Source organism: Phalaenopsis equestris, unplaced genomic scaffold (assembly GCF_001263595.1).
Source record: "Phalaenopsis equestris unplaced genomic scaffold, ASM126359v1 Scaffold001042, whole genome shotgun sequence".
In the NCBI taxonomy this organism is placed as follows: domain Eukaryota; kingdom Viridiplantae; phylum Streptophyta; class Magnoliopsida; order Asparagales; family Orchidaceae; genus Phalaenopsis; species Phalaenopsis equestris.
The window spans coordinates 194,203-211,273 of record NW_018165481.1 but is presented as its reverse complement, the minus strand read 5'-3'; the positions used below and the strand labels follow the sequence as shown (position 1 = coordinate 211,273).

General features: G+C 36.5%; 1 protein-coding gene across 1 annotated transcript in view; it reads left to right on the top strand.

Annotated features, from left to right (window-relative positions):
- LOC110032871 (lysine-specific demethylase JMJ705-like) overlaps positions 1 to 17,071 on the top strand; it is a 70,519-nt gene that overhangs the window by 41,710 nt on the left and 11,738 nt on the right. Inside the window, exons 5-6 of the mRNA XM_020736645.1 lie at positions 13,972 to 14,675; positions 14,903 to 15,781. Coding sequence (XP_020592304.1) covers positions 13,972 to 14,675; positions 14,903 to 15,781 — 1,583 coding nt within the window. The remainder of the gene's footprint in view (positions 1 to 13,971; positions 14,676 to 14,902; positions 15,782 to 17,071) is intronic.

The window sequence follows — 17,071 nt, the reverse complement described above, 5'->3', positions numbered from 1 at the left end:
TAATCAACTTTATTGCCAATATTTTATTAAGCTTAAATTGTTAAATGAAGATACCAATTAGGATAATAATAAAATATTTAATATTATATAATTCATTAAAGGGTCAAATAGAAGAAAATCACCTTCTAATAATATGATTAACATATAATAAATTATAAATACTTCTTTTTGCATTTGACTTTTGGTTTTTCATTTGAGATGAGTGAAGAGAATGTTAAGAATCATAAGTGATTGAGGTGAGTACTCATATTTTTATACTATAGTAATATTTTGCTTCTTCTAGAGCAAATGTATTTTTTTTTTTTGAAAAAAGCCCAAGGGCTAATTTATTAAAAACACAAAAGATATAGAAATGTTGTATGAGAGAGCTTAAAATCTCACCTCACACGAAATAAAACACACAAAATCCAAATAAAACAAAGATATATAAAGATAAAAAAACCAAAAAGCCACCAAATGGCGCAAAAGTGCTAGGGACGTCTCACTTTCCTCACTTTGCCTCTAGTTGTTGGAATTGAGTCTGCTAACAAATTAGTAAGGTGAGTGTCATTGCCCGAAATAACCAAAGTATCATCCATCAGATTCTTGAACTCAAGTCGGTCTCCATTCTTCTTCTTCCTTCGCGATGTATAGACCTGCCATTCCTCATCCGATGATCGACTCATTTGATCAATAGATTCTTCCAAAGTTAGTTGGACAGGTGTAGGCTGTTGCATATAATCCCCATGATCCTGAGTGACAGTTACAGCTTATTCGACTTGATGAGGCGGTAGTGAAACAGTAGAAGTATTGCAACTTGTAATAAGGGTGATAGGTTATAGGGCAAGTGGGGTCTGAAGAATATCCTTCTCACCCATGATAGTAGGTTCCAGAGGCGTTTGAATGGTTGTAAAATTGCTTGCGAGAATAGTGACGTCTTCGGGGGCATTCTTTTGATGATCAATATCGTCAAGATCTACTTTTAATCTTTCTCGTCCATCAGAAGCCAGAGTACTTGTTGAAAAAGACATCACTTTATCTTCTTATGAGGAAATTTGGATATCGTCTCCCTCTCTGCTACCTGCTCTGCTAGGGTTTTGCCTCACAGCGAACCCTAGCATCTGCTTTCGCTTCGCTCCTCTCTGCGTCTCGCGTCGTCTGCCGATTTGGATTTGGCGATCTGCGTCGTCTGTTAGGTCGCGTCTCCTTTGTCGTCCTGTCGCCGCTTCTGCGCTCTGCTCCGTGATCGTAGGGGCGGCGTCTGCTTCTGCGCTGCTTCGCAGGGGTGTCGTCTGTTCGCAGGGGTTTCGTCTTCTGCGTCGCTGCGACGTTTGCTGAATTTGAGGGGTTTCTGCTTCTAAATTTGCGGGGTTTCCGCGTCTACTCCTTTCAGGATTCTTACTTTGCTCTTCTTTGCTTAGTTCAGTGTTCTTAACGCCACGCCTCCATCTATTGGGGATGGCTTCAAACAGATCGTATGTTGCTGCTCTTGCGGGTGTCAACGCCGCCTCAGGCACACATTCCTCTTGTCGACTGAATTTAGTTGGGAAATTTATATATGGTCATCCAAAAATGGAGCTAATTCATAAGGAATTTGAGGTTATGCACCTGGTTGGGGAGTGGAAAATTAGACTGTTAGATGGAAGACACATTCTCATACAAATTAATAATGAAGAGGATTACACGTTTTTATTTACTATAAGGATAATCTGGATTGATAACAGAACAATGAAGATTCTCAAATGGTCTGTAGATTCTGACCCTCAGACGGAACCTCCGATCATTCCGGTTTAGATTCGCCTCCCTAGTCTGAAATTTCATTATTTTACTCAAAAAATTTTGTACGTTATTGCCTCAGCTTATGGTAAGCCACTCAAAACAGACATTCCTACTTTTAATCTAGAGCAAATGTATTTATTAGTACTATCACTAGCTATATTGGAATTATTACAAATTTGAGGTTTTGAAATCTAGTGAATTTTTGTTCATATTGTAGAAATGATACGTGACAGCATAATTTAAATTATCATTTGAATGATTCATAAGTATATTGCTTGATACGTCAGTGAGAATGAAATTTATTTTGGTTTTCATAGAATGTTTTTATGTGGATGACTGACTATGACGAAGTCTCCTCTTTATGGTACTAGCGGTGAAACGCTAAGGTGTGCACTCAAATAGAAAAAAAGACATTGATATTGAAGTACCTAAGTAACACAATTTTTAGACGATTCTTCTGTGATGGCTATATAAATATAGAATGATATTGATATGCTATTGACATAGTAAAATTCATTGAATAACATCTTATATGTTTACATTGATTTATTAAAAAGTTTAACTACATGCATATTATTTTTTTTTTTCCATTGTTTTACTGTTGTTTAGGATTATGAGCATTTGTTATGTTGTTTAGCTCATTGTTATTTAAATTATTTTTTCAGAATAATTAAGTGATTAAAAGATAAGCAATAGAAGAGATAATGTTTATAGAAGATGTGTACAACTAATAATGAGGTAAATTAAAATATATTATTTTATTTTCATCTAATTATTTTGTTAATAGTTATAGAAAATAAATATGGAAATTTAATTCTCACTGTTCGATCGTTTATTCTCATCTTTGTTAATTCCAAATTTTGAGTCGGGTCGTGATAAGAGAGACAGTCATATTATTATTCAATATCAATTATCTTGTAAAAGGTAAAATTTAAGGCCTATTATTATGTTAATCACTATAACTTTCATGAATATTCTAACGCTACTAACATTGGCATGAAAACTCTTAGAAAGTAAGGTAACTTAAACAAAGATTGGACTATAAGTGATTCTCTTATTAGATCAATTCTCTGGAGCTATCAAAAACTTTACTTCTAAGTTGAAATAAGTTTAAATGATGGGATTTGCAGTTTTATATTGATTTATTGAGCCAATAAAATCCATCTCATGATAAATCCACCCTGAAAGATGGAGATAAGCAAGAAGTGTGCTTGAGGTAGATGCTAGGAATTAAAAATCCATCTCGAGGAAAAACAAATTAAAAGGCAGAACTACACCATCATTAATGATACCTGTAGAAGTCTCTTCTCATTGATCCTCTTAAGCACTAGCATCGTATGTTAAAAGATCTCTCTAGAAGCCGAACTTTCTTAATGTATAGTGATGAGCAAATTTGAAAGGACTGAAATATAGCCACAACCTTATCCGGAGCTTGGATTAACCAAAATGGGAACAAACGGTTGGACAGTGGAATTAAGTTTGTATGTTTTTCTAACTCTATCAGTAACAATTTAATATAAAAAAATTTGATTAAAAGAGAAATTAAAGGAAACATTTTAATTAACAAATAAAAGTCGTCTTTCTGGTTGATGATTTCTTCTTTTGTACATGTTAGCTTCTATATTATTTATTTTATTTAAAAGCTTAAACATGAAAAATAATATTAAAATAATATAATAAGTTATCCAAAAATAACTCCTTAGAAATCATACTTCTAGACTACAATAACCCAATAAAAAAAACAATTTGCATGTTAATCTTTCAAATTTCTATACGAATTTTATAATAATCTATTATATGTTCATGATATTTATTAGAAAAAATTTATACTTTCATATGCTTTAGCTTTAACTGTACTCTTCAAGATTTAATCTTTAACTTTCTTTTCACTTCTTGCTATTAAAATTCACATCTATCTTAGTAATACCGTCACAACATATTCTAACACACCTTGATCGATATTATCCTGTCGGCACATCGGTTCGTGATCTGGTTTACATGATTGTATGAGATGGAAATGTCTACTCACCTCTGACTGATATTCTTTTATCGACACAGTGGTTAAATATCTAAATATGCAATTGTTTGGGGTTGTATGATAACATTTACCCTCATGGGTATATTGGCGTGCCCTGCCTATACCGTATTAGTTGAACTCCTCCTTGGTGCACATACATCATGTATAAACTATTTTCATTTCATTCTAAGGCATACATTACTTTCATGTAAGACTTGTATTTAAGGCATACATTACTTTCCTCCAAATCATTTTTTAACCCAAATCCTAACATTTTCAAAATCCAACTTTCCTACTTCCATAAAAATTTCACCCCAACACCTACACCAAAATTTAAACCCCCGACCAAACTTGATTTGCAATCCTACATCAACTAGAAACCTGATCAAGAGGAAAGAATGGTGTGCCTCTAAGGAGAAATCCTCAGCGAGGTGTTTAAGAACTTATTGTGAAGGATTTGTGGCTAAAAATCTTCTAATTGCAGCAGGGGCTTTCCACCTTTGAGAGGAGATAATCCAATGAGATCACTCATAGCAATAACTGTCAATTGCCAGATCAAGAGGAGAACTTGAATCATTTCCATCAAACAATTTCCAGTAATAAAGAACCAATATCTCAACAATTTGACATGGAATGTCAGAGGAGAAGTCATGATCTTGAAGTAAAGATAGATTTACCATTTTTTGACAGTCACCTGGATTTAAATGAGTAAATTGAGTGGCCTCAAATAGTGGAGTAAATTTTTTATTGCAAGGATATTCTTCAAGAGAAGAGTGTTAAATTGAGAATCATCAAGCTTAGAAAAAGTACTTCATTGTAGAACCTGAAACGTATTTGGTAGTGAGAAGATAAGAGGAAGAACATCACATGATCTATAAGATGGAAAGGGAGATGCGACACAAATACTTTCCCTGCATTATTGCAGGATATGTCCATAAAGCTCCATAACCTAATCCAAAGAGACTTATATGGAGGAATATACTATTGTTTTTGATCAACTCATACTGAAATATGAGTTGGTAGAACTAGATAAGTACATAGCAGTAAGATATTTTGTTGGACTGAGGTCATTTCTTACTAATATGGTTCAACTGCACTTTTATTGTTCTCTACTTTATGTACATACCATAACATTGAAAGTGGAGAAACGTCACCAGATGACCGCCACACCTTACATGCATAGTTCAATCATAGGAACATACAACAAAGATACACCATGTGGACCTTCCAACCTAACCCTGCTAAAGGAGAAACGATAGAGTGGAGAAAAGGTGGAGATCTCCAGTACTCCTAAATACATACCATCAAGGCGGTATTTCAAGTACCATGACTTAGGGCACATTGAATTTGATATCCAAACACAAGGGTGATATATTCACTGAACAGGTTATTGCGGAGGTGATAGAGGGAGAAAATCCATAGTAGGAGAATGGAGAGAAAAATGCGTTGCCCGTAGATGAGAGAAAGATGCTAGTAATCTGATGGGTTATGCAGACTGAGCTCAGAAGAGAGCAGCAGTGATTCTGCCACAACTTGTTTTGTAAATACCAGATGCATAGTGAAGGGAAAAACATGCAACTTCATTATAGATGGAGGTAGTCGTAAAATTTTGGCATATACATATATGATGGATGAATTGAGTCTCACTACTCAAAAGTATTTTCAACCATACTCTTTCATGGTTGAAAAAAGAAAATATGGTCACAATTGATGGACGTCGCATTTCATTTTCTATGGGAGACAAGCTATATTGTGATGTGTCTATGGATGCATGTCACATTTTGTTGTGTTTTTCATGACAATATGACAGTACACTACATGACAGCCACATAAACACCTAGTTGCTTATCAAGGATGAGAAATGTATTTACTTCCGCTGTTGAAAGAGTCAGTCGTGATGGGTATTCCAAGAGAGACTGGAACTTTAATGGCTTGTACCACTTTTCTACAGGCTATGAGAGAGGCACTAGTGATATTTGCTTTGGTGATGGGTGAAGACAGTGCCTTGGAAGAGACGATATCTGATACACTGCGACACTCAATAGAGGGGTTTCAAGACTCTATCCTTAAGTTTCCTCTTTAGGTTGCCACTATTGAGAGCAATCCAACATGTCATCATTTTAGATACAAATGGAAAATTTTTGAGCAATTTTCAGAAGTCCCTATGGAGTAAGCTAGGTGCTACGTTTCACCAATAGAGGGTCAGATAGGAGGATGAACCAAAACGATGAAAATCTCTTTAGGTGTTTTATTGGAAATAACATTCTACAATGGAGTCCATGCTCTTTTAGAGAAAAAAGTTTATCCTAGCCCTGGAAAATGATGCAGTGTCTTTTACACGGGTTCACATGATGTCGCAATTCGGGCTACAGTATAGCGGGCAAAACCACTTGAAATTTCCTATTCTTATCATATTCTTTTTTCTTTATAATGTATTTCTCATTTCCTATTTCTAATTAGGTATTTTCTATTAGGGAATTTTATATATGTTGTATTAGGGCTATGTGGGATTTTGAGTTTTACTGATGTTATGAATTGAGAGATTTTTCTTTGATTTTTACTCTTTGGACTAATTTCTGCTCTTCAGGATGTTGTATCATTTGTCTATTGCAAGTGGTGTATATGTATCTTCCTTTGAAACAGGTGGTAGAACCTCCTCATTGTTCGTATCTCATTGTTTCGCCTTCCAACTGTTGTTTTTAGCAAGGAAAGCCGCCGAACGTGTTTCTACCCGCAGTTTAATAGCATAAATTGTTTTTTTCTGCTTTTGGGTCCCTGTTTCACTGCCGTTCACTCCAGTTTTTAGCTAAAATCCTTACTCTTGCCTTCCTCACCCATCCTACAACTTAACTAACCATTTTTTGTGCTTTTAAATAACTTCTAAGAGTCCTAAAACTGTATAAATAAGGGGGTGATTAAGAGCGAGTTAAGAAAATCAAATGTTTAAGAGAGGAAATTCTCTATATGCTCAATGAGCAGTAACACAATAAATCATGAGCCTAATTTATGTTGAAATTGTGTAACTTTGTAGCCCTTTTCTAGATTCCCTTTCTATAGGTAGGGATTTAGGTTTGAGCGCTAAAGGAGTGATTATAGAATAAGCTATACATAAAAAAAAAAAGATAAAAACTAGAATAAAAAAGGCGTGTAACTTGAAAAAAGACTCAATTCCTCTAACTTAGAGAAGTCATTGGCTTCTATGATGGTGGTCTTGGATTGGCTCTCCGTGCTTGGGCAATTGCCTGAGTTGGTATGATATGTCTCTTGGTAGCATTGCGGTTGTTCTTCATGCACTTTATTGGATATTTCCTCTGGTCGAAATATGCATCAACCCTTGGGTTCTTAGAATTGAAATAAAACGAGGACAACACACACAACACTCTAAGGTGAGGATGAAAGTGATGGGTGGCGGCTGAACAACAGGTATGGTATAGGTTGGAGATTGCAGTTTCAGCAGAGGGGGGTGGGCGGAGTTTTGACAGTAGCTGAAAGGCAGCTAGAGGTTGGCGGTAGCAGTGGGAGGGATCTAGAGGGGATTACAACAAGAAGTTGGATTGCAGGAAGGGGTTACGCCAATAGGTGGAGAGGTAGAGGGGGTTACAACACAACAATGATGGATGCAGATGAGTTTACGACAGCAGGTGGGGGAAGTAGAGGAGGTTAGGGTGTTAGGTTGGGCGACAGATGTGTTACGGAAGGGAAGCATGTAAGGGTTAGTGCACAGGTGGGGTGGCAGCAAGCAGAGACGAATAAGTGATGGATTGCATGGAGATAATCACTATTTTGGACCAAGATACATCCAACGCATCACCTATCATTAGATACAAACCTAACAAGGGAGAAATGCCGACAACAAAAATTTTCTAAACAACAAAAAAACTAGACCCCAACACATAAAATAACATATTTATACCTCGGAGGGGGGGGGGGGGGGGGGGGGGCGGGGGGGGGGGCGCCCCCCCCCCCCCCTTGGGTGGTAGCCCTAACCCTCCTAGCATGGTCGACTCGCCCCCTTACTCCTAAACCAATTCAGCCAGTTTAGCCTCCTTCCTCTTAGGCCTGCATCAATCTCCCAGGTTTGGGTGAGCTCAGACTTCATTCGTCGAAGCTTCTGACTCGTAGCATGGCGTCAAGTTTGTTACACTGAACATAGCCGAAACATTGTAGTTCTCTTGTAGGCCGATCTTGTAATTGTTGTTATTCAGCTTTCCGAGGATTCTAGAAGGTTCTTTTGTTCTGGGCTTGAGTTTCCCGAATGTTCCCACTAGAAATCTTTCTTACTTCAGCTCCAAACGAGGTCCCCCTCTTGAAAGTTCTTCTTCCCAGTCTTTTTCTCCTGTGCTTGGTACATGTGGTTCTGTTTAGTGATCTCATTAGCGACCTCCTCTTAGAGCTTCTGAATCTCTTGCACCTGTTCCTGAGCATCTTCACTAATCTTTGACGTCGGTAGGAGAATGTGTCATGATGCCATTCCTACCTGAATTGGCTTGCTCGACGCGGCCTCACTGATACGTTCGAATGCCCATGGGGATGCTCGGTGGCGGAGGACTGAGAACATTTTTTACTAGCTGTGCATTCTTTTGCAGGAATAAAGATACAATGGCCAGATGAGGCAGCACTATCCCGATTTTCAACAACTTCCAAGAGGATTGCAAGAGACTAAACAAAACTTTTATGAACTAACTTCCACAAGAATGTTGTTTTTGCTACATGGTTCATCAAAGTTGGCGAGCCCGCAATGCCAAAACCCCACAATCGGCCCTACGACACACCCACTATTATTGCTTCGACCATTTTGGAGACGCTTACTATGACATCGCTCTACCCATTTCGTGAGTAGCGGGATGCTAGCCAATCATTTGGATTGGTTCCTTCTACTGTTCTCTGGCATCCTCCCTCTCCCTGATGGCTCAAGTAAACGTCGATGGTTCTCCCTTACCTTCAGGTATCGCCGGTATCAGTTGTATCATTCGGGATGAAAAAGGTGTTGGTCTTTTTGCTACCGAACAACAATTTTTGCATTGGAAAAGAGTTGATGTTGAGCTCTAAGCAATTAAATCTCTCCAATCTATTTGCCAACCGTGGATGCTCAAGCGCAAGGGGATTATTATTGAGGGAGATAATACAAATATCATGTAGTTTCTACAAGCCACTATGAAGCATGATATATGGCATTGATATCCATCTATTGCACCGGATTTTGCTTTTTTGTTAAACTTTAGACAAGCTTTGTTCTTTTATATCATAGAAATGTAATAGGGCTACCCATTTTTGTGCAAATTGTGCCTTTGATGGGTCGTTTGTTTTAACGAATGTAGAGGAGGTTAAGGAACTTTCTATATACTTGTAGATGACTGGTTTTATTTCAGTACATCATAGATGCATACATGCATATTTTTTCTAATTTTTTATCTAGTAATGCAAATGTACCTTTTCATGGAAGTGAGCGCGTTGCGCCTGTACACAATCTCAAGTAGGATGTGTCCCCATAGGTTAACTTAAGCATCTGTTGTAATCAAAATCTGGTTGGTCTATAATCAAATTCCACTACTTAGTATTTTTTTAGATAAAGCATCTCAGAAGGTTCCCCAGGCTCCTGTTTTCTACTTTCGTTTGACTGTCCGTTTGGGTGAGCTGTTGAATTGAATTGAAACTTTGTGCCTAACTTCCTCCACGGGATCCTCCAAAAGTGACTAAAAAACTTGACATGGTAGCAACATGCAAGCTACTCAAATATGGGTGATAGGTGGTTTTGCAGTAGCTTCAAAATGTGTAAACTATGTAAACATTCACATAAGAAGCTATTGACATAATGGTTCGATGAGAGAAGTGTCTTGTGTCATCAGATTTTGAAAAAAGTTTTATAATGTTGCGTAGCAATCCATAAAACCACCTAAAAAATCACCGACAACTTGTAAAAATGGCAACATCGCAAATGACATTTAGGTTAGGATGGCCTATTGAAAATTTGCCACTAATAGGGAAGAAAATGTGCAGGAAAGTTCAAATATCTCAACATCAGTAAAAATGTGCACATATATTTTGGGCTAGTAAAATCTAGTTAATTTTAAGATGCATCTAAGGCGTGGAAAAAATAATGAGAATTGAAAGAAGTAGGATGTATGTGACTTTGAACGCAGCAAGCACCTATCACATTTGTAATGGAACAAGTAGTGTGAGCAATATGTGGAGAATCTAAGATGATCAGAGAAGCGATGACTGTGGTAAAAGTGGAGCAAAATGCTATGCCTTCCCAAGGAGTTAGACAAATGAGTAGGAGATGGGAGCGAAGGGGAGGGGCCAGGGAGCTGAGCATCACAACATATTTAAGGACATTAGTGGAGCAAACCTTGAATAAGGAAAATTCCACAATGATTTGAGGGGATATCGAGCAATGGTGGGTGAGTAGGAAAAAAATGAGTTTGGTTGCAACCCTAGAATTTTTGGCAAACACCAGCGGACAAGTAAAGGCTGAGGAGGACTTCAGAATTCTTTCAGAGGCGTTTGGTGTCATATCAACTACAATGCGATTGAGGTTAACTTGCAAATTCAGGATTAGCATGTGATGAAGTATTCTAACTAATCGACGTAAACATATTTGATATATTGTATTTCATAAGTCATTCACATTTATATATACTTAGAAGTATGAAAATCATATCATCAAAATATGTATACAAAACAACTTAATTCAAAATAATAAAACTATACACCTAAAAGTCTGTACAAACTCCCAAAATTATAAAATACTAAAGCTGCACGCGTCACACTTGACTACTCGCCTTAATGCTCCTTACCTCTTCCTGAAAGTCAACAACATAGAATGAGATATAACAATCTCATTGAAATAATCAAGACTAAAATAAAATTATATTGACAAAAAAATAATGTACATGCTCATATGTAACTCATGTACATATCCACAACACATGTCATAATATGTTTTAACTATATAAAATATGTAAAAGAAAAGATTGTAGAAAATAATGACAACTACATAAAACATGTGTTTTATTTATTCATGTGTAATCATAAACATATTCAAATGAGACATTTATCTAATCACATGAATAGCACTTATAATTGCATAGTTCATAACTATTCTCATTTCATATCATGTCATGGGTTGTCATGCATCCTAAATGCTATATTAAGTATTGATAAACGTTGGGCTCCTCCCAATATAACCGTTATTAAATAGCTCTTTGTAGTAACGGTTTCTTATGTTTCATCCCCCGTCTGATCCCAATTGTTTATGGAGTTTCTTCTCAGTCTGAACACTAGGAGTCGGGAGTCTCATCGCTCCCTATCATCTGCACTTGCAAGTATTCAAATAATAGTCTACCTAGAATATCACTTGTGACATTTCTTAAATCATAATTCCTGTAACAAATATTCTTCATAAGCATTTTATATATCATATGTATAAATCATAGTAAACAAATACTTATAAACAATAATTTCATAAACATATTCATTTGATTTATAACATAGTAAATTCATATGTATTGTAAAGAACAAATTAAGTTTTTATTCATTTAGTTTATGTATTCATTCACAAGATGCATAACTTGAATTATGGAGGTCTACCATGGAGTCTAAAGATCTTTGTTTGAATAGAACTAAAACTGAATACATGGAATGTAATTTTAGTAGTTGTAGCTTTAGTGACAAAAATGTTACTATGGGCGATCAACTTATTAAAAGGTGTGAATGCTTTTGATATCTCTATTGTTCAAAGTGATGGTGATATTGATGGGATGTTATTAGTAGAATTTCAGTTGGTTGGTTGAAATGGAGGAATGCTTCAGGTCCATTGTGTGATAGAAAAGTACCACTTAGACTGAAAGGAAAATTTTATAAGATGGTGATGAGAATTGCAATGCTCTATGGCACTGAATGTTGGCCTTTAAAAGAGAAGCATAAAGCTAAGTTAAGTGTTGCCGAGATGAGAATGACCAGGTGGATGAGTGGCTTTACACTTAGAGACAAAATGCTATATGAATATCCGTGATAGAGTTGATGTAGCTCCAGTGACAGACAAAATTAAAAAGAGACGTCTTAGATGGTTTGTTCACATTAAACGTCGACTATCTTATCTGATGATCTGATTATCGACTATCTGATGATCTGATTAGAAGAGTAGATGTCTTAGATTCGACTTTTGTTAAGAAAGGTAGAGCTAGACCTAGGATGACTTGAGCATATTATATAAAAAATGATCTTAATTGATTAAAATTAAATGAAAATGTCAATAAATAGGACGCAATGGAGAAAAAGGATTCATGTTGCCGATCCCACTTAGTGGATAAAGGTTTTGTTGTTGAATTCATTCATAATATGCAAAAAATTCTAGATGCAGTAGTGTCAAGCACATAATCACATGGAAACCTACGGGGCGCTATTTTTCTTAAATAGGACAAGATTTTTCATTTAAATCGACAAGTAACCCTACGAAGTGTTTACTCGAGTTCGTTGTCTAGTGTAAACAACTTTGAATTCATAAACCGCTTAGGATATTCATAAATTCTTATCTCATGTCTTAATTTAACTCCCACGCAAAGATACGTGTCAAATTTACCTTGAATGGGTTGCTTTGCATGAATTTTCCCAACAAATTTCTTCAAATCCTCTCTTCCTCTCCCCTAACCTTCCATCATTCCCTTTACTTCGCAGATTTCCTACTAGTTGTCCATATGGAAGCCGATAAAGCAAGTTTGGAGTTTTCAACACAAGCTTGCCTCCTACATTGACGAGAAATTAAAAGGTGCACCGTTTTGTGGCAAATGTCAAAATAGAAACGTAAGGAAAGAAATTTCTCAATTATTGTGAAAGAGGGTTTCCTACTTATTGATTTCTGCATGGACACCTAAACCACGAGTTCTGGCTCCCTGCTCAGTCGTTCGACTCGTCTGCTATAGTAAACGGGTTGTAGGAACCTTCAGACGAGTGAAATAAAAAATGGGAGATGGGAGAAATGAAGGGAGATGCAACATATAACTAAATTTCTCTATGTCTCAGCCGTTCATCCCATCCGACTGCTGCATGTCGCGTGAATAGTTCGGTGGGTATAGTGATGATGTGGGATTAGGGAGAATAATTAAGATTAATTAAGAGTAATTAAATATATAACTTCATACTTTTATATCATCTCATACTTATAAAATTTATGTGTGATGCTATATATCAATTCGATCGATTCAACTTAAAAAAAATTATAAAATTGACTCTTTCAAATTCAAAGAGATGTGAAATTTGGGGTAAGTTTTCCGAGTGTCAAAATTTTATCCGATTTCTTAAAATTAGATGTTACACTAGGCAAGGTAAATCCTCAAATAGTACACTCGATTAGCCTGCATTTAACAAGAAAAATGGCCCAGTGATGTGTAACAATGAGTGCTCAAGCGAATGAGTACTAAACATCCCAATCGTGTGAGTGGGACTTGAACTGGAGCACAGTGGATCTTTGATATGGGTGACCGTGTTGTAAATTGTTCTAAATTCATTTTGGTTTTTTCTTTTTAAGTTGAGTTATCTATCTGCATGCTAACTTGCCCTGGGTCTTATTACTGAATCTTGAAATCTGATGAAATTGACATAGTTCTTTGGTCATTAATTCAGCCCCAGCCCTACACTTTTTTCATGTTTATTTGCTACTGAAAGAAATAGTTTTAACAGCAAATTCATCTTTCGAAGGGATGGGACTGCTGAGAAAGAATTCTTATAGTTTTTCGTAGTTTAAATATGGTTGATGATAGTGTTCGTTCTTGCTACAACCTTTTAGTGAACTTTTATCCAGTTAGAACGAGTGGAATAAAAATACAGATGGGGTTATACCCTGAGAAGTTGTTTTATTTATTCAAAAGTTTTTTTTTCAAATTCTTCTATTTGGCTGTATCTCAGCCATATGCTTGACATGTGTTGCTGTTGTTTTAACGTATATAACTGAAAGATATTGCCTATTGATTGACTTATATTTTCATTCCGCGTCAGTACAATGTTTAATTTTTTTCCTTGAAGAATTGTATGCGTCACTGGATTTAGTACAGATATGATTTTATGTATGCAGGTCATGCATGTGAAATATTTTTTCCCTACTATTTCGATATAAAGAAAGTTCCATTTTATAACATTTCAAAAATATGTGATTCATTGTTTTTATTGTTTATACAGTTATGTGTTTGTTTCTTGAATAGGAACCCTTCTAGAATTCTTTCCATGCCAAAGAGCTCGAGGTTAAAGAATAAACTGAGATGTGTAGGAGAAACAATGATAAAAAAAACATTTGTTCAAAATGTAATACGGAACAATAGTCTACTGAATATTCTACTTGATGATGGATCTTCGTGTTTGATTCTTCCTCGAAGAACATTTGATAAACCATTATGCTCTGGTTTACATCGTAAATTACAAATGAAGGTAAAACCAAGAAAAGCACTTGATTTATGCCATGGTGAAGATAAAATGGAAGAAATTTCTATTTCCGATTTTTCTATTGGAAGCAGGAGAACCTGGGATAGTTGTTCCAAGGGCTTTTGTCAAGCTGAAGAAAATTCAGAATATGTATACCATAGAAAAAATCTTTCAACAAATAAAATTAGTTGCTTAGGATCTTCTGGTTCTCACAATTTGTATTCAGAGACGCAGAATATGGAGGGTCAAAATAATGAACATCGAACTGATGGAGTTTTAGATCAGGGACTATTATCGTGTGTCACTTGTGGGATATTAAGCTATTCTTGTGTGGCCGTTATACAACCAAGTGAAGCAGCGGCTGAATGCCTTATTTCTTGTGACTACAACTCTTATGCTGATCATATTACTGGCTTCGAAGAAAACTGTGGCTTGAATGATGAAGCTGCTATGAATATACACAATTCTGATGTTGACATTAATCCTGGTAAGTGAACACCATCACACTTGATTGTGCATATACACATCTTCGTGCATGAATAGGAGAAAACTATATGCACCCACCACATTTGTTATGAAAAAATAATGGGAATGCATAAGCTTTCCCAACATATACGCATGCATGCTTGCTGGAATGCATTATCTTCTTTTTTTATTTTTTTCTAGAGAAAATTTTCTTTAATGTCTTCTTTCAATATACTTCTTCCTGCTCAGGACAAATAGAGAAGATTAATTCTTCAGTCCAAGTTCCTTTCAGTAATGATGGTTTACTTTCTAATGCCAAGGTTGAGAGAGAAACTTCAGCTCTTGACCTTTTGGCGTCTGCATATGGTGACTTGTCAGATTCTGAAGAGTACGCATTTCATGATGTTTCTTTTTGTGCTGATGGTAACAACTTGACTCATTCATCTCTAAGGTGTATCTTGGACCAGCAGTCAGTGAGCCCGAATATTTCTGAAACTCTTTCTCATGAAGGGTTTCCATCAAATGAAGGTGAAGCGTTTTCTAATGCAAACTACCAGGATAGAACCCCTGGGATATGTAGCACCCTTTATAAATTTATTCATTGTAGTAAAAAGGTTGCTAATAGCTCTCTTGTTAGCAAGCTTTGTCAGTTACATGGAAATGACGGTTATGAGTGTTCATGTGAAGATAAAATGACACAACTCTCTGGGAATCAGCAAGACACTATAGGAAAACCAACTAGATTAGTGGATCATACCAAGATGACAACACATTCATTCAGTGAAACTTTATGTGATCAACAGTCCCCAGATGCTTCGATAAATAGCTTTCATCAAACTGTTCCAACAAAAGTAAATTTAAATGATATGATGACAAAAAATATCAAGTCTGATTCGAGTGTATTTGATCAACCTGGTTCTTCTTATGGTTCTAAAATGGCAACTGGAAATACATTTACAACTTTTGGTCATCTGGATGACTCCATAAACAACTCAAAAATGACTGTCGTGCAGCCATCAGACAAAGACTCTTACAGAATGCATGTCTTCTGTCTTGAACATGCTGTGGACGTAGAAAAGAGGCTTCGAGCATTAGGTGGGGTAAATTTGATGCTTCTTTGCCATCCAGGTGAGCATTGCATTCGAAAATTATACTTGCCTTACGTCTATGTTTTAATGGTTCTTGTTTCTTGTTGACAAACTTATGACTGGTGTAATGTGTATTAATATTGCTTTTCTAAGGTATTTCTCATCTCCTTCATACTCCATTCCATTGCATTATTGTGGAATTCTAGTGAACATTGAAGCTTATGACAACTATTTATGAATCTTCTTATAGCATCTTGACGTGTTGGATGAATATAATTTCATGGTGAAAAAAACAGTCTTTGGTCTCAGGAATGTAAAATTCAAAATTTTCTGCGAACTGTTTTTGTTTTTATGTTTACACTTCTGCTGGACATGTTATTTACATATTTGTTGTTGTTTGCTAGTTTTTCTTTCCTGTATCCATTACGTAACTGTAAAGCAGCGGTAGAGCATGCTTTAATTTTGATGGCAAATGCCGTTGCTTTAAAATGCACTTATTTTCTTAAATCTGTATGCTTTTTTTTTATGCCATAAGTAGTCTTTTGCATTGAGGGCTCCAAAAATTTGATTCCTCGGCCTCCCTTGAGAAGAAAGAAAATGAGCGAGTTTACCATGAGGTTTCAGGTCAAATTTTCAGAAGGCAGGTGAGACAATAGAAAAGGCACTAACTAGAGACCTCAATTAAGGACCTTAAGATAAGAGGTTTGAGCTTTCCCATAGGCATAAGCTTTTGCCATTAATTACCCATGTCGATAATCAGAGAGCACTTTCGATCAAGGCTATGATACCTAAGTTAACCCAAGTAATAATAAGCAATCAAATATTATTACTGAAAATTGTAAGGCAGTTACAACCAACACACTAAAATAGAAATAACAATAGATACGACATACGAAATTTGAAATTGGGACAAATTACAAAACCACTCAAACAAAGGTGTATCTCGAGGTGGTGATCAACGAGGGTTTGGTCATCTGGAGAGGTAACAAAGGTGGGAAAAGGGGTGGAAGGTGTGACGACAACAAAGGAATGTGAGTAGCCGCGAACGGGAGGTGCCAAGCTGCAGGAATGATACGTGTGGTTGCAATCTTGGGAGGGGGAGCTAGACAAGGGGGCTGGGCAGCGAAGGGAAGTGGCTGGGATAGTTGATGGCTGCAGAAAGAAGCAAGGCAGGAGCTGGAACAGTGATGGCAGAGGAGCAGAAGGCCTGTAACAACAGTGAAAGCAAAGTCAAAGGTCTTGAACAGCAGTGACAACGAAGCGAAGGATTGGGATGGTGATGGCGGCGGCCGAAACTATAGAAATTCAGCAAGATATGCTGTGCCGGGGA